Source organism: Halictus rubicundus, chromosome 17 (assembly GCF_050948215.1).
Source record: "Halictus rubicundus isolate RS-2024b chromosome 17, iyHalRubi1_principal, whole genome shotgun sequence".
In the NCBI taxonomy this organism is placed as follows: Eukaryota; Metazoa; Arthropoda; class Insecta; order Hymenoptera; family Halictidae; genus Halictus; species Halictus rubicundus.
The window spans coordinates 429,616-448,003 of NC_135165.1; the positions used below are offsets into that span (position 1 = coordinate 429,616).

Below are 18,388 nucleotides of genomic sequence, written 5' to 3' on the forward strand. Positions count from 1 at the left end.
CGTATTAATGTTCGTTACCATAGTACTCGCACGTAACGGTGATACTGAGGGGATAAATAAAGGGTGGTAAGGTGGGGATTAATGAGAATACTTTAATTGCATGAAAAAAAGTACAGTAACAATGTATTAACATTCCTTAGACAAAATGCCGTGGCCCATATTTATATATTACATCCATTACCTTAAGCTAGAGGAACATAAAGTGTGTTATAAATAATACAAGGTGTGACCCGATGCGAAAGAAAAAAAATATAAGAAAAAGAACTGCGACGATGAAGAGTGAACATGGCGATGGGTGCGCGGACTGCGGAGGACATTCGGCTTCATTAAATTTTAATCGAGTAAAGCTTAATGAACCTTCCCCGCTTCCTCGACTCGAACTTAATAAGCTGACTGCTGGACCTTTTCCGGTGTTAAACATTAATTATTCCTGTAGCCTCTTGGCACTCAGCCTGATTAATGATCAAATTAATATATTTAATTGATCGAAGTTTGTGGTAGGTCGCAGCAGTCGGGAAGCATGTTTTGCTCGAATCTCAAAGCGTTTGTGTAACACCAAAAATGTATAGAACTGACATAAGTATTTTTTTTTGTGTTGTGGAACCGAGGCTCAAATAGTGCAATTTATTTAGAATCTGTGCGATTTTAACTGTAATACTACTTATATTGAAGTACGATCGATTCCCAATTTTGGTGAATTGTCACAAATGATTTGGATCAAGCATCCGCAGTCCGATGATAATAATAATAATGCTGCGTGGTGAGAAGCCTCTTAACGCGATGACTACGTGCGAATGAATGGCGGTGAACACGTTCCTGAACCATCTATATTACCCATAACATAATCGTGCAAAATGAAAGATAGTGACGAACATAAATTACTACGTCTAAGCAGCGAAACAAAAAAATATTACATGCTTCTAACGATCGCCCTGCTCCCTTTTATTGTACAGTGCAGTATATATAGATCATCCATTCGTATACATACTGAGCAACGTTCGTCGTTCTTCGAACAATTATGTCTTTTTCACCTCGAAATGACTAGATAGACTAGACACGACTGACGAATGACTAGAAGCGACTAGATTCCTGGTGCTGGCCAAAGAAGGCTCAACTAATTGTGATACTATAATTACTATAGAGATTTGTACAAACCAGCTTTTGTTGAATCTACAATCTGGACAGACTATTCTGCCTACAAAATTATGCTTACTTCTACCGAGCTAGCTGTACTGTAAATTCTTCCTTTTCTTCTGCATGGACAAACAAAAGCAAACATTTACACTAATAATTTCGAATCGTTTCGAGCCGGTCATATTTTAAACTTTGAATTCAAAACGAAATAAAGTACTTAAATGAAACATTAAATAAAATAGAAATTAAACATTTGAAATTGACGAATGAAATCGTTTTGTGCCGGTCACATTTCAAACATCGACTATCCGAAATGAATAAATAAAAAATAATTCTTGTCGAGCCAGTCGTCTTTAAAAGTTGTCTTTGGTCGTCGCAGCAAGCTGAACGAACGTCCCTGTTCGCACGGCTCGCGATCTTTGGAAAAAATACTTTGACGGTCTGTGTGTCGGTTTGTTCGTTCCTAATGTTTCGTGTATTACTATCCCTCTACCAGTCGCAATACTTCACGAGATTGTTGCGCGAACACCAGCGAAGTTTGCGAAAGCCCCCGAGCATTGGAAAACGTTGTTGGGTACCTGCTGCCGTTGCTGCAGACGCGACATCACCTCCAACAGCGCATTCTTCAGGACCTTTGCCAGCGTGCTGATTTCTGGCAGTGTTTCAAGCTCCGACACACGCGCAGCGTGACTGCTTAGCTCGTCCTGCAAAGCCTGTCCACACAGACATCTACAATGTCTCTCTCTCTCTCTCTCTCTCTCTCTCTCTCTCTCTCTCTCTCTCTCTCTCTCTCGCCCCCCTCTCTCTCTCTTTCTTGTCCGTGATCGCTGATTAAAAATAAATCGCGAAGCCGGTATTCTAAAACCGAGGATTACGGTGACATCGCGCCGGCGCCGGGATAAACTATGCGACCCCGAGGCTAATCGATCTTGAAAGACGACCGTTGATACAGTTTGCGACAGGGAATTGGCTCGGGACACCGAAAACTGGCCTGTCCTTCCATTGTTTTCGACATTGGAACCGTTTTCAGGAAATGGAAATGAAAATACCCCGGAAACTTGGACCTGATTCTAGTTACATCATGTGGTAGCAATACGAAGCTGCCGTTCCGTTAATTTTGATAAGCTAGACTCGCTTTTTTTAGTAAAAGAGGAATGAGAAGAATTCAAGAAATCGTGTTAAAACAGTGATAGCCAGAATCAGTCTATTAATACTCTCGAGTGCACCGGAAAGTTGAACGATCAAGGTCGAGTTGATAAAATCGATAGGGAAAGCTATAAATATGTGATATAGCGACTGGGGGTGAAAGCAACCCTCTTGTTGCGAGATCCCAGTCCGTGTCGCATACTATACCTTCTCTAACTGTTACTATGCCTTGTGTACTGTCATGTATCTCTTTTAATCTTTACATTTATTAATTATGCGTTTAGTTGGAGCTCCGAACGAGAGTCTTTCTCCAAGAACTTGTACCGAATTGTACACGTACTGAATTTTGCTTGTACTTTAAACAACAACGCACCTTGTTCGTGGCAATCGGCGGCTGTTCCCTCATGCCAGCGACAATATCCTTCAACCAAGCGTCAGTCTCGTCCAAGAATTGTTTATAAGCATGAATATCATGACCGCGTTGTTCGTGATGGCCGCGCGAAGCCTCGAGGGTAGCTCGTCCCTCTTCCGTCTGTGACAGGAGGGTGGCGATACGCTTCTGAACTTCCGCTAGATTAGCTAACAGCCTCTGGGACTCGTTGTCCGCTGGAATTTCGTGTACCAGTTCCTCCAGGTGATTCGCTTCCTTCTCGTAGGATCGCAGCTCCGTCGACAGTGCCTGTAATTGACATTTCATTCTTCTACTTGGACGAAGGACTGTGTGAAATGGGACAGCGAGGAAATCAAAGTTCCTACAACTTTGGAAGCAACCATTGAATCTAAAGTTTAGTTTAAACGCTAGATTAACAACGTTCTGCTGAGAACTGAATGATAATTTTACCGTGAGCGCAGACAGCATGGAGTCGATGCTATCTCGTGGCAAGTAGGTTCCCTTCAAGTTCGACAGACTCAGCTGTAAAACCATCAGGCGCTCCTGTATGATGTCCTGCAACACAGCCATGATTTAACAGACCCGCCATATCAAATTCCGCGAAGAAAACGCGGAAAATATTCAGCGTGCACACGAGCTTCAACCGAATTAGTTAACAAATTAGATTAGCTCTTTAGGGGGGGACTCACGAGACGTCTAGCAAATCCTTCACACAAAATTACAATACACAAAAGGAAACGTCTTAACGGAAATCTGCATTGTTGAACAATTACCATGCAGGTGTGTTGTCAAAGGGCTCAAAATAATAACGATTAATTCACCGTCAGAAAAATCGTGTGAAAGCTACAGGGCGTTCCAAAATTCGTGTGATCTCGAATTGATTCTATCGTCTATTCCAAGGGATCGAACACTATAGGGGGAGACAAGACACTCGCAGGGGACGATGGAGGAATACGTAACGATGGTCGAATGGTTCAACGAATGTCTCAAGATGTCTGAAAAAAATCTTCGACACCAAAAACATGACTCAGATGTGTAATAAAGTTCGAATGGTTCCGAATCGCAACGCAAGCCGAAAATCAAGTAACGTTCAAGCGTTTCTAGTCTACTGTCATGCAGAATTGGCAAATACTAACTTGGGAAGCTCCTGGGACCGGTAATTGATTCTAAGAAAATGATAGTTGGAAGTTATTGTGCTTTTCTGGTAAACGAAACAAGCAGCTTCATAAAATACGTTCCAACGACCGTAAAATCCATTGTAGTAATAACTAAATGTTCCAACCATTCTTTTTCTAGAACCAATCACCGATCTGCAAAATCTTTTATAAGTAGAGCATCGCAGAACTATTAAAAAGCGGGTAGCATTAATACAGCACAGGCGATTAAGATAAATAGTCGGTGAAGGCGGTGAGATCTAGCATCATAGAAAAAGAGATACTGCTGAAGTATAGAGGTCCAAAGAATAGTGACACGATCAGAGCAACACGCACGCACACGCACACGGAAAACCTTAAGAGAGTGGCTTGAGAAAACGGAAAGAAACAACGAAAAATCCAAGAAAAAATCGACGGCACGTGGTACACGCGCACACACTCGAACATTATACACCACATACACGCAACTCCGCAGAAAAATCGAGCTCGATCGAGCGCCGGTTGTGACGTGGTCGCACCTTGATCCCTCGTATCCTCTTTTCAGCCTCATCATCCTCAGCTATCGGGGCTGTGGGAGTCGTCCGCAGCATCGCGGCCCTCTCTCTACCTAAATTGGGACAGGGTCTGGGACTGGGGATCGAGGATTGATCGACTGGATCGGAAATAACGGACCCGCTACGATCTAACCTTTCGGCTTCAACACCAGAAGAATCCTGATCGATTGAACATAACACCGATTCGCTCACACCGAACCCTTCCTGCGTCTCCTGGTCTAAAGAACGCGATTTATCTTCTGGATCGCGGGATTTCCAGGTGGGATCGCTACTTGGAACCTCGACCGAGATCTCAGCATCGATCTCACTGTGATCGAGCTCTGGAAGTTCGCCTGGCGTCTCGCTTTCGCTCAGGTAAGTGCTATAGTCGCTCCAGCTAGCTATGCCTCCGGGAAGATCGGCGATTAGGCGCTCCGTTTGCGGCCCTCCCATGAAATACTGGTTCATGGGGCCCCCACTACCCCCCCGATCGTTCATACCCCCGTCGCGATCGTCGTCGAAGTCGTCCGGATCGTGGAAATCGCGATTCACGCCGTCCGCGGAGTTTCTAACGTTATAGTTCGCGAGGTTCTCGAATAGATAGCGTTCGGCTTCGTGGTAGGGGTGCTTGTCCGGCCAGAAGCCGCTGTCCTGAGACAGGAACTCCGATTTGTCAAGCTCTGGGAATGTTTTCAAGATCAATGGTGGCTGAGGTTTCTTCTTCTCGGGGCTTAGCACCAAGATCTCGTCAGCTATGTAGAACTGCACCTTCGGCTTCGCCGGCTCGATCACGATATCCACCGTGTCGATCTCTGGCTCTGCCGATATGCACTTCTCGAACTCTTCTTCAGTTTCTAGCTGAGATTCTATCGAGTCTATCATGATTGCCGACGTTTCAATATCGTCTGTTAAGAGGTCTATCGGTTTTGAGATTTCGATTGTGTCTTTGACTTTGCTTTGTTCTTCTAGTTTCGGAGTTTCGATAGTTTCTTCTTTCTTTTTGGTCGATCGATTTTCTGCAATCTTATCCGAGGATTTTTTTGCTTCTTCTGCGATCGAGAGTTTCTCTTGAGGTTTTTCTGATTTCTTTTCTTCAGGCTTGTTGGCTTCAGCCTTCTCTTCAATCTTTTTCGAGTCGTCTTCTTCTACAGGTTTTTGTATCGTATCTTCTGTCTGAGGAGTCTCTTCGCTTTTCTGTACTGGAATATTTGCGATTCTTGTTGACTTCTTCAGCACTTTTTCTGCCTTTACTTCAGTTGCAACTGTGCCTTCAAATTCAGCAGGTTTGTTGCTTACGTCTGTAGTAATATCTTTGACTACAGTGTCGTCTTTCTTCTCTTCTTTCGTGGTCATCGGTACCTGCTTCTCTTCAATTCTTGATTGTTCGGGTTGTTTGCCTCCTCCTGTCTTTGTCTCAGGTGCTACAACTTCAGTTTTTGCTTCATCACACTTTTGTTTTGGAGTATCTTCAAGTGTGACTGGGGCAGTGACTGTCGTCGAAAACTTACTAGATTCTTCGCTTTTCGATGCAGTTACTTCTTCAGGTTTGGGCGATTCTACAGGTGTAGGCACTTGTTCTTGCTTTGTTTTCTTCGTCTGCTTAGTCTTACGTTTCGATTTCTCTTTCGAGGCAGCTGTGGATTCTTCTTGTAGCGGTTCGGATTTTTCTTCAGCCGTCTTTGGTACTTCTGCTTTTTCTTCAGTTACTTTCGGTACGTCTGCCTTTTCTTCAGCTGCTTTCGGTGGTTCTGGCTTTTCTTTACTTGCTTTCGATACTTCTAACTTTTCTTCAGCTTCTTTCGGCAGTTCTATCTTTTCTTCACTTGTCTTTGATACTTTAAATTTTCCTTCAGTTGTTTTTGGTGTCTCTAATTTTGCTTCAGCTACTTTCGGTGCTTCCAACTTTTCTTCAGTTGCTTTTGATACCTCCAACTTTTCTTCAGTAACCTTTAGCTCCTCCATTTTTTCCTTTGATACATCTTTGATTGTTTTCGATGTTTCTTTCTTCTCTTCTTTCACTTCTGGCAGCTCAGTTTTCTTCTCAGTCATCTTTTTCTTGTCTTTCGTAGCAGCGCTGAGCACAGTCTCAGGCGCGAGCTTCATTTCTTTACTGTTATCAGGAGTATCAACATCAACTTTCTCAACTTTATCAGGAACAATATCCCCTGGAGTATCAACTGCTTTTTCCTCCACCTCGGAAGACTTCTTATTCAACTCTTCACTTTTAGCCACCGTTGTTTTATCGACTGAAATGTCTTCCTGAGCATCTGTCGCCGACTTTTCTTTCTCTTCACTGACTCCCCTGGAAGCAGACTTCTCTTTCTTCTTCTGCTTCTTCTTCTCTCGCTTAGACAACTTCCCTTTTCCTTCCATGTGAGGTTCTTCTTCTTTTGAATTAGCCTTATCATTGACGATCTTCTGTTCCACAGGTGTTTGCGGAAGTACAGGTATTTCTTCAGCAGACTTCACCTTTGCATCTTCTTCTATGGACTTCAATCCGACCGACAGTGTCTCCTGTTTCTCCTCTGTCACGTTTGTTTTCGAGTCTTCTTTGTCTTTGCGTTCTTCGTCCTTTTTATCTACTTTCTCCTGCTTCATCTCTTCTTTGCCTTTAGGTTCCGGTTCTTTTTTGGTTACAGACTCGTTCGTTCGTTCTGGCATTTTCTCTGTATGTTTGTTTTTTGATTTTCCTTTACGCCTTTCAGGAACTTTCGGCCTCTCTGATGGCATCTCTGAGCCAGCTTCAAGTTTGTCTTCGTCTACGGGCTTGCTAACTTCTTTGACCTCTTGTTTCGTTTCTTCCTTCGTTTCCTTAATCTTAATCTCCTTCACATCCGCTGGAACAACCTCTTCTTTCGTCTCTACTTTCTTTCCTTCCTCTGGAGAAGCCTGATTCTCCTTCTTCTTCATTTCACCTTCCTCTTTCTGTTGCTCCTTGTCAGGCTTTCCTTTCTTCGATTTCTTATTCTTCTTCGAACTCGCAGGCTGTTCCTTTGCCTCCTGCTTCACCTGTTCTACAACCTTATTTTTATTCGTTTCCTCCGCCTTATCTTTCTCAGCGGACTCACCTTTTACAGGTTCTTCAACCATCTCTTTCTCCTGCTGTATCTTTTCCTCTTCAACCGTAGCCTCTTTCTTAACTTCTACTTCGCTGTCCTTCGGACTTGATTTACCTTTAGTTTTTGCATCCTTTTTCTCCACCTGCTTCTGCACTTTCTGTTCATTAACTTGTTCTCCTTTATCTTCCTCTATTTTCGTCACATCTTCAGCATCTTTTCCCTTACTCTTTTCTTTCTGAGACTTCCCCTTACCCTTTCCTTGATCATCCTTCACCTGACCAGCCTCGCCATCACCTTTTCCCTTCTTCCTTGGCTTCTCCTTCTTCACTGCTTCATCCCCCTTCAACGATCCATCTCTCTTCTGCTCTGAGCCTTCGGAGCCAACAGATTTATCAGCCCCCTGCTTCTCATCGCGTCTAGCGCTTCGAGATCGCGATCTAGATCGCCTAGATCTCAGTTCCCTTCTGTTTACGAATTCCATGAACCCTTGTTCATCAACCTGAACCACTTCCTCTATAGGAAGAGGTTCTGGTGCCTCCTCAACAAAGATTTGCACCGCAGGAGGTGCTCGATCGGTAGATTGTTCCTTCTTAACTTGCTGAATTACAGGTGCAACAACTGGCATAGTCGGTTCAGTGTGTTTGCCAACTATGGCAGCCCACGAACCCTTCTTCTGCGCAGCTTCAGCTTCTTCTAGAATCAAACTCGCAGCTCTCATCTCTTCTTCAGCTTCTTTCTCAATCTCTTCGACCCAAGACCACGTTTCTTCCTTCAAGGGTTCCTTGTCGACAATTTCTACGTTCTTCGACAACACATCCTCTTCAGGTTTGTCTTCTTTTATCTCTTTTACACTTAGGTTAACCTCTTCTGATACTACTTCTTCGATTTCAGTGCACTTCTTCGGGTCCTGATCAGATTTTAACGGAATTGGTTTCAAAACTATGATGTCTTCTTGTGCACCCTGGGGAGGAGTTCTGCGACTAGTAGCTGTGACCTGAGCGTAAGATTTATTCCACTCTTTGGAAATCGCATCATCCATCATTGATTCTTCAACAACTGCTCTCTCCTTCTCAGTTATTGTCACTGGAGACGACACTTTCATTTCTGTGCTCCTCTCCCGCCTAGCGTCTTTCTTCTTCTGGTGCTTCGATGGTTTCTGCTGAGCTGGCGGACTTTGAATCTCTTCAGGTACTGTTTCCACCGGTTGGTCCAACTTCTCGACCTTCAATGCTTCGATTAATGGCTCTTGGAAAGCACCAGTAATTTGCGAGATTTCTGAAGAAATAGTCGCTGCTTCTGTTGTCCCCTTCATGCTCACAATGGAGGCCCAGGATTTCGATGGTGGCTGCTGAAGAGTGTCAATTACTTGTGATTCCTCTTGCACAGAAGACTCAATTGGAGTTTCCGGCTTGGAATCTTGATCGCTCGGTCTACCAGGCTGGAGATTCTCTTTCTTCGATTTTCCATCTCGTTTCTTCTTTGTATCTGGAGAACCGACTTCAGGTTTTTCTTGTTTCTTCGTCTCCTTTTCTACTGGAACAAGTTTCACTTTGGTATCGGGTTTCTCTTTTGTTCCCTGCTTCTGTTTCCCAGATTTTTGAGTTTTCGCCTCTTCCTTGAACTTAGGTTTAGCCTTGTCTTCTTCGGAAGATTCAGGTTTGCTTTTTTCAGGTTTAGGTGCTTCTTGATCCAATGTTTTACCGTTTGTTAGCTTGTCGGTTGCTTGTGTTTCAGTAATATTTTGCGATGATAGTCCTTTAGACTCTTCTGATTTTTCTTCTTTCGGTGATTCGCTTAGTTTTGGTTCTTCAACTATTCGTTTCGAGTCTGCAGCGACTTCAGTCGTTAATGCAATTATTTTTGCGTCTTCTTTGACTTCTGTTTTAATTGTAATTTCTTCCATTTTCGGAGATTCAGACGGTTTCTCCTTGTCGAATTTGGTTTTCAATTTTTCTTCTTGTTTCTCTTTCGCTGCAGCCTTTTTCTTCTCCTTGTTACTCTTTGCCTTTTCTTCCAGTACTTTCTCCTGCTTTTGTGGAACTGCAAGTTGTTCCTCCAATTCTAATTCAACGTCTGGTTTAGTGTCAACCTTCTCTTGGGAATCGGGTTGTTTCTTCTCTTGAGAATCAGATTGTTTCTTCTCTTGGGAATCAGATTGTTTCTTCTCTTGGGAATCAGATTGTTTCCCCTTCTTTTTCTTTGATAATTCAGGCTGCTTTTGTTCTGGTTTCTTTTCAGTTTCTGACTGCTTCTTTTCTTGTTGCTCCTCGGGCTCAGGTTGCTTCTTTTCTGGTTTCCCCTCAGGCTTAGGTTGCTCCTTTTCTGGTTTCTCCTCAGGCTTAGGTTGCTCCTTTTCATGTTTTTCCTCAGGCTGAGATTGCTTCTTTTCTGGTTTCTCCTCAGGCTCAGGTTGTTTCTTTTCTTGTTTCTCCTCAGGCTTAGGTTGCTTCTTTTCTTGTTTCTCTCCAGATTCAGGTAGCTCCTCCTCCTTTTTATCCTGTCCTTTAGGTTGCTTCTTATTTTGTTCACGCTGTGCTTCAGGTTGCTTCTTCTCCTGTTTATCCTGTGTCTTAGGCTGTTTTCCCTTCTTTTTCTTTTCAACTTCAGGTTGTTTCTGTTCTTGTTTCACTTCAGTTTCAGGTTCTTTCTGTTTTTGTTTCTCTTTTTCCTCGGGTTGTTTCGGTTCTTCTTTTTCCTTAGTGTCCGGTTGTTTCTGTTCTTGTTTCTCCTCTTTTTTCTTTATAATGTCAGGTTGCTTCTGTTCTGGTTTCTCCTCTTTTTTCTTTTTAATGTCAGGTTGTTTCTTTTCCTGTTTCTTTTCAGTTTCAGGCTGTTTCTCCTCCTGTTGCTTTTCAGTTTCAGGCTGCTTCTTCTTTTGTTTCTCCTGCTTCTTCTTCATAATTTCAGGTTGTTTCTTTTCTTCCTGCTTCGTCGAAGCTTCAGGTTGCTTTTCAGATTCAGGCTGCTTCACTTCTGGTTGTTCCTCTTCTTGTTTCTTTTCAGTTTCAGGCTGTTTCACTTCTGGTTTCTTTTCAGTTTCAGGCTGCTTCACATCTGGTTGCTTCTCTTCGTGTTTTTCTGGAACATCAGCTTGTTTTTCCTCCTTCTTGTCTTTAACATCAGATTGTTTCTCCTCCTTCTTGTCTGTAACATCAGATGGTTTCTCTTCCTTCTTCTCTTTAACATCAGGTTCTTTCTCACCCTTCTTCTCTTTAACAACAGGTTCTTTCTCGCTCTTCTTCTTTCCAGCCTCAGCTTGTTTCTTCTTCTGTTTCTCCTGAATTTCGGGTTGTTTCTTCTCCTTTTTCTTTTCAGATTCTAGTGGTTTCTTATCTTGTTTTTCCTCTGGTGTTTTCAGACTTGCCAATTGCAGCTTCTCTTCCATCTTCTCAACCTCAACCTCCTTCTTACCTATTTCTATTGGAGAATCTGGTTTCTTGTCTTCTGTCTTCATATCAGGTTGTGTCTTCTGAACCAAAGTTTCATCTTTTTGCTCCTTCTGAAGTTCAGGTTGCCTTTCTTCTAATTTCTTTTCAACTTCAGGTTGTTTCTCCTCTAGCTTCTTCTGAACCTCAGGTTGCTTCTCTTCTAATTTCTTCTGAACTTCAACTTGTTTCTTCTCTACCTTTTTCTGATCTTTCTCAGGTTGCTTCTTCTCCTCTTTCTCTGTCTCTGTCGTTGATACTGCGGGAGCAATTGCCTCTTGCTTCTCTTGCGCAGCAGGTTGTTTCTTCTTATCTTTCTTTCCTTTCGATTTTTCAGAAACTTTCTCTTGCTTCTGTTCTACTACTTTCTCTTTTTCCTCAGAAACTTTACTCAGATCACTCTCCAGAGGTTTCACCGGCAGACCAACAGTCTCTGATGACTGGATGTTCTCAGTCTTTTTGTCCTCTATTACATCCTTCTGTTTTTCCACTTCGATCTTTTCCGATGCTTGTGCCAAAACTTTTTCTCCCAGTTTCTCTGCATCAGATTTTCTAGCACCATCTTCAACATCCGAAGGTTTTTTAACATCCTCAGTTATCTCAACTATACTGATACTTTCAATTTTGTCTTCTGCCTTCGCAGATTGTTCTTCGTCTTCTTGTAACTTTTTACTTTCAGTCACTTCGACGCTTGCTAACGTACTCTCTTCTAAAGCATCATCTGTGAACCTACCTTGAGATATTGTAGACTTCACCCATTCGGATTCCAATTGAGAGTACATAGTCAGAGGATAGTTACGAGACTCTTTGACAAGCGCCATTTTTCTGAGTTCTGCTTCAGATGGTGCGGCTTCTTCTGGTGGTCCTGATTCTTCTCTGGTTTCGTCAGGCTTTCTCATGACTGATTCCTGGACGATTCTCTCGATACTCTCCGATTTTTCCACTGCAGGACTAGGTGTATTTTCTTGCAACACCTCCACTACTTTAAATCGTTTATGGAAATCGATTTCTGCCTCGGCGTAGGAGTGATAGTTGCACCAATACGGTTTAATCATGTCGTCGACATAATACTGAGCCATTGTATGTTCATCTTCGGCCTCGGGACTATGGCTTTCAACTATGGTTACCTTCTTCTCGACTTTAGTTTCCTGTTTCTTTTCTTTCTTAGTTGATTGTTCGACAGCAGGTGGCTTATTAATTTCTTCCACTTTTATTGTTTCAGATTCCTCGGCTTTCCAAGAAGTCTTCGATTGCTTTTCAACATCGTGGCTCTTCTCCTCAACTGAAGACACTTTCTCGTCTGCTTTAACTTCTTCCTTCTTCTCCTCTTTACCTAATTTCTTGCTAGCAGGTGGTTCAGCAATTATTTTTTCCATTTTGATAATTTCTGACTCAGGTTTCTTAGATTCCTCAGCATCCTTTACTTTCGTCTCTTCTCGCGCCAATTTCTCAGCAATTATACTCTTCCCAACACCATCTCCTACTTCAGTTATCCCAGCCTCCCCAACACCCAAACTAACTTTCTCTTTCTTACCATCGGAAGTCTTCGCTTCAACCACAGTCACCCTCTTCTCTTTAACCAACTCCTCCTTCTCAACAACACAAACCTCATCGACAACCTTCTCCAATTTCTTACCTTTAACCTGTTCGACATCCTCGGACCTAACTTCCTTTACCTCAACTTTGTCACCCTGTTTGACGTCGGAACCCTTACCCGGTTCTTCAGCAACCAGCTGACCTACCATCGCCACGCTCTCATTCAAACCTTGCAGAGTCATCGGACCCTTCGTGTCTTTGATCAAACAAACCCCCTCGTCCTTCTCTAACAGTTTAGGGGACGAGGGTGTCCCGGATCGACCCCTCCTCCTATCCTGAACGCTACCAAACAGAACCTGCTGACCGTTCTCGTTCAGACTGTCAATGTAGACCGCGTAATCCGAGCCCGGCCTCTCGTCTAACGGTGTTCGCGCGGCGACAGCGACGGCTGAATCATCCGATACCCTAGCATATCTGGTGGTTAGGCTCGCCTCGACTGTCTCGGGACGCAGGGTGATTAGTTCGGTGGGTTTGGAGCCTACGATCTTGGGTAGGGGGATGCTCTCTAAGATCTCTACGGATTTCACGGATTTCACGTTGGGCGGTTTCACTTCGACCGATCCGGGCAGGTTGGTGGTCGTGGTCACCGTGGTCACCATCTTCTCGATGATCAACGCTTTGCCGGCCGCCGATGACTCCTCGGACTGCGAATCGGAGTCGGAAACCGTCGGCTGACCTGTTTCCTTCTTCTTGTCGTCTTTGGGACCCTTGGCGGCGACCTCTTTCGCCTTTTTCTTGGACTCTGGAGCTTTGACTACCTTCTCTTTGTCTTTGTCCGATGCCTTGGACTCTGGAGGTTTGTCTGTGTCCGCTACCTTGGAGTCTGGAATTTTGTCTGTCTCGTCTTTATCTTTTTCCGGTACCTTGGACTCTGGAGCTTCGTCTTTCTTTTCTGTAGATTTATCTGATGACAAATCTTTGGCTGGTTTCTTCGGAGTTGTCAAGGATTCCTTATCAAAAGGCTTTTCCTCCTTTTTCTTTGATTCCGAGCTTGGGACTCTGGGTTGATCAGACTTTGCAGCTTTAGATTTCTTCTTTGCAGAGTCCTTTTTAAACTCTACAGCTTTGTCTGCAGTCTCTGATCTTTGCTTCTCCGTCTCTTCAACAGGAGATTTCTCTTCTTTTTTAGATCCAGCTGCTGTTTCTTGTACAATTTCTGCTTTAGGAAATGTCTGTGCTTTCTGTGGTTCAGTTGGTTTTTCTTGTACAATTTCTGCTTTGGGAGCTTGAGTTGTCTGTGCTTTCGGTGATTCGGATGGTGTCTGTTGTCGTTTAGCTTCTACTACGGTACTGTCAGTCTTGTTACTGTCTTGAGTGGACGTCTCATTTGATTTTTCACTAACTCCAATATCTTTCGATTGTTTTTCAGTGGGAGACACAGGTGTGCCCGGTTGACTCGTTTTAGGCTCTTCTTTGGACGCGACGGTAGAACTAGGCTCGATCTTCTCAGTTAACATTTTCTCCTTCGATTTATTTGCCTTTTTCGATTTGGTTCCAGAAGCCTTCTGTTTTTGAAGGTTCTCAGACTTCTCTGCTTCTACAGGCTTCTGAGAGGTGCCAGAAAGAACATGCGCTTTTTCTTTAGCGACTTTCTCGTCAACCTTGTCTTCTACCTTTACTACTGCTTCTAAACTAGGCAAACTAGCTTCCTCAATTTTGCTTTCAACAGGCACAGTAGCTGTTTCTACAGGCTTATCTTCAGAAATAGACTGTTGAGACGTTATCTCTGTTTCAAGTTGCAAGTCAGGTTTGCTTGTTGCTTCGCTAGCAATTTGTTTGGGTGTTTCTTCAATTTTAACTGATGTCACTTCATTTTTATCTGCAGAAACAGCTGTCTGTTCTTTTGGTTTCTCAGAGATAATGTTAGAAGGAGCAGGCTTCTCTTCTGAAACGATTTCACTCGTTTCTAATTTCATAGGAACTTTACTTTCATCGACAGTGTCACGTTTCTCTTCCATTTTTGTACTCAATGTCTGTACTTCTACCTTTTCAGTCTCTTTCTTATGTTCTACTACTGTCTGAACTATTTCCTTCTGTTTCTCCTTTTCTACCGTATCTATAGTAGCTTTGTTGTCTTTCTTCTCTTGAACTTGTGGTTTAGGTTCCGAACTTTCAGTCTTTTCTTCCTTAGCAGGTTTCTCATCAGGTTTTTCTATCTTTTCGACCTCTTTCTTAGGGATCTGTTTTGTTTCCGCCTGTTCCTTCTTAGACTTCTTTCCTTTGCCTTTACCTTGCTTCTCTGGTTCAACTTTCTTTCTCTCCTGGGGACAGTCTTTCTTCAAGTCCGTTTTCACTTCTTTTTTATCGCTCAATTTCTTTTCCGAAGCTTCCTCTTTCTTTACACCTTCTGTATCCAAAGTACTCGATCCTGAAACTCTCAGAGATTCTCTCGATAAAGTTTCAGACATCGTTGACTCGATCACTCGATCCAACTCGCTGATCACAGCGTCTTGCTCCTTCTCCATATCCGTTCTCGACTCTTCTTCCACTTTTACTTCTTCTTTCTCCTTTCTCAAATCTTTCTCTGCTATTGTTTCTTTCACAGGTTTCTTGTTTTTCACAGCTTGTGGCTTTACCTCCTTCTTCTCAGGCTTATTGTCTTTCTGTTTTAATTTCTCTTCAACTTTCACAGCTTCTGTCGCCACTTCTCCCTTTGCAGACTGATCTCTCTGCTTTCCTTCAACCTCCTTTGACTGAGTCGATTTTTTGGGTGTCTGATCCATCCATTTCTCTTGTTCACTCGCTTGCTTCAACTTCTTGTCCTTTCTCTTAGCATTTTCCTTCGTCTTCGATTTATCTTGCTCCTTAGGCATCGTCGAGCCAGTCTTACCATCGTCTTTATCTTTACTTTCAGTTTCAGCTTTGTCGTTCCCTTCGACCGAATCCTTACCCACTTTATCCTTCGCTTCAACTTCCACTGCTCCCTTAACCTCAACAGTCTCTACAATCTTCAACTCTTCCACTTTCCCACTCTCCTCTTTCTTCGCTTCTTCTTTCACTGCATCATCGACGTCAGTCAATTTCTTCGTTTCTTCTTTATCACCCTCGAGCCTCTCCTGTTTCACGCTCTCCACAGGTTTATCTTTCGCCGAAGCAGCCTCCTTCTTTTTCTTCTGCTTCTTCTTCGACCCAGATTCCTTCCTCTCTTCTTTCATCTCCACCTTGGTCGCACTCGAGTCTATTTTCGCCTCAGATTTCTTCAACTCGATTTCTTTCGACCTCTCATCCGTTTCTTCGACAACTTTAGACTTCTCCTTTTCTTCTTTCTTTGTCTTCGGATTGTCCGGCATCTTAACCTCCTCTTTTTCCTTCTGAGTCACCGCAGGCTCCAACGATTCCTTCGGCTTCGGTTCTACCTTCGATTTACCCTGTTTCTTCTTTTCTCCAGCCTTTGTGTTTTTCTTTTCACCTTCCTCCTTCAGTTTCTCCGCTGGCACAGAGTCTTTAGGCCTAGCCTGGTCCTTGGATTTGTCCCTCTGTCCTCGCTTCTGCTTGCCTTGCATGTCTTCGATCTCCCTCAGAGCCTTCTCGATCTCATCGTCCACCTTCTCCGGCTTTTTCTTCTTCGCCCTTCGCTTCTTCTCCAGCTGAGCCTCGCTCTTCTGCTGATCCTCATTCTTCTCCACCTGCTCCACCCGCTTCTCCTTCTGAACGTCCTCATCCTTCTTATCCGTTGCGTCTTTGCTCCTCGCAGGACTCTCCATCTTCTCTTCAACCTCTCTAGGAACCCACTTCCTCTTCTCACCCATCTTCTGACTACTCTTCTCCTTCTGACTCTTCTCCTTCTGATCCTTCTCCTTCTCGCTCTTCCGACCCTTCTTCTCAACAGACGGGGTCTCCTGCCTCTTCTTCGCCTCCTGCTGGTTCCTCCTTGGCTCTCTCTTCCTGGTCGTGTCCCAGGCATTCTCCTCCTTCTTCTCCTTCGCCAACGAGGACTCTCTCGCTTGTCTAGCCTCTCTAGGCGGCGTGGTCTCATGAATCGACGAAGCTGTCGAGTTCACCGGCGACCTTGACCTCTCCTTCTGCTGTCTAACCACGAAACTAGTCATGGCAGGAGCTGGCGCAGCTACCGGTACCTTAGGACTGAGTCCTTGAGAAAGGATCTGAGCGTAGGAGAATGCCTTGCTTTCAGTCTGCGCTTTCTTCGCCTCCGAAACTTGAGCCACTTGGGACTGTTGCACCTCGACTTCCATCTGTTTCACAGGCTCCATGGGTTTCACAGGATCCACGGGTTTTACTGGTTCCACGGGTTTCACAGGCTCCACAGGTTTCACTGGCTCCACGGGTTTCACTGGCTCCACGGGTTTCACAGGCTCCGAAGGTCTCCCAATCTCTACCTGCTCTACACTCTGAACCTGCGAAGGAAGCTGAGGAGGCCCCTGAACAACCCGAGGAGCATCCACGGTGGGCACTTGACTAGGAACGCACTTCTCTTCAGGATTCTGAACGGTGATCGGAGCGGTTCTCGTGGGATTCTTGAATCTAGGCTGTTTATGATGCTTCTGCAGTTGACTAGGCTGATAGATCTCAGTCTCGGGCAGGTAGCTAGGCTGAGCGACGTACTGTTCAGCCGGGAACGGCATCGGACTATCGTAATGAGGTAGAGCCACCTGCGGGGGCGGTGCTGTGGGCATGTACACGTAGGAACTAACTGGATAGGCGATCTGCGAGCCGATGAAGCCCACCAGCTCGGGCATAGGCGGATGAACATAATTGTACACCTCAGGAACTCGTGCTGTGTCGTCGTAACTCTTCTCCAACAGAATATACTCGTCCAGAGGCTCGTCTGCCCAACTAAGTTGACTCTCGGGCATCTCTTCCGGTTGTTTCATCGGAGCAGCAACCTCTTGTTGCTCGTGATAGGTCTCCAGGTGACCGTGCTCCTCAGGAGCCTGCTCCTGCTCTTCGATCCTGGAGATATTGATCTCTTCCACCTGTGGTTCCTCCTCGACATCCTTAGCAGTCGAGTACACAGGCTTCCTAGTCTCCACCGAAGGACTCCTCGAAGCGCTGGCCCTTCCTCTTAGGATATCAGCGTAAGTGGTGGACCCAGGTGCCCAAATAGGGCTAGCAGACCTTCCTCGCCTCTCCTCCTTCGGGGCCAAGGTGTTCTTCAAGGCTAGAGGCTCTCTTCTACTCTCCCGAACAATTTCTTTCTCCAAGGGTACTTGCTTGACTGGTTCAACGTGTTCTTTTCTCATCGTTGGTCTTCTTGTTGGAGGCTTCGGTCTGGCTTCCGCGGTGTCCATCTTGGACACGTGCTGGCGAGCTGGTCTAGCCTCCAGGTCCTTTTGTTCCGGTTGCACTTTTGTCTCGTCCAAGGTCTCCGAGTCGGATTTTCTTGGGGGAGAGTCGTTGTGGAATCTCTCCGCGATCGGTTTATGGATGGTGGGCCTTAGCAGTTGGATCGCCAACGGCGAGGATGACTGACCCTCCTCCCGAGGGTTTCTGAAGGGACTCGAGCCCCTCGAGTTGGGACTCGTTCGGCCAGCTGCGATGTCCGCGTAGGACACCTGGCCGATCGGCCGGGTCTCAGCGGAGTTTTGGACATAGTACGGGTCCACGGTGTAAATCTGATCCGTGAGTGTCTTCGCGCGCTGCCTCCATTCGTCCATCCTTTGCTGCAGGCTCTGCGTTATCCGCCACGGAGGAACGGCCAAGGCACAACAATGGAATACACATATGTACGTCAATTTTCTGGGAGTCTCGTTTAGCTTTAATTGTTTGGTTTTTTGGTTTTGGTTGACTGATTGAATATTGGTTTCTTTCAAAGGGGGTCAAGGGAATAGTGCGCGCTGGATGTTTTCGGTCGATATGTGAATAATTTGTTAGAGGATCGCTATTTTTTTTAAAAAAAAGGGGGGTTGTTAGGGGTTCTCGGTGGTACAGGGGGGGGGGCAAGTGAATTAATCTCGAAGAGTTTTAGTATGCGTGTATGCTAGATTAACGT

At 44.7% G+C, this 18,388-nt stretch overlaps 1 protein-coding gene across 2 annotated transcripts in view; it reads right to left on the reverse strand.

The window, feature by feature from the left end:
- Positions 1-18,388, reverse strand: part of Msp300 (Muscle-specific protein 300 kDa) — a 102,116-nt gene that overhangs the window by 30,380 nt on the left and 53,348 nt on the right. The window contains exons 37-40 of one of the 2 annotated variants that reach the window (XM_076802613.1): positions 4,344-18,068; positions 3,122-3,226; positions 2,654-2,959; positions 1,713-1,847 (exon numbers count right to left, since the gene is read on the reverse strand). In XM_076802613.1, coding sequence (XP_076658728.1) covers positions 1,713-1,847; positions 2,654-2,959; positions 3,122-3,226; positions 4,344-18,068 — 14,271 coding nt within the window. Of the gene's footprint in view, positions 1-1,712; positions 1,848-2,653; positions 2,960-3,121; positions 3,227-4,286; positions 18,069-18,388 lie in introns of both variants that reach the window. The other variant, XM_076802611.1, reaches the window with a different exon arrangement.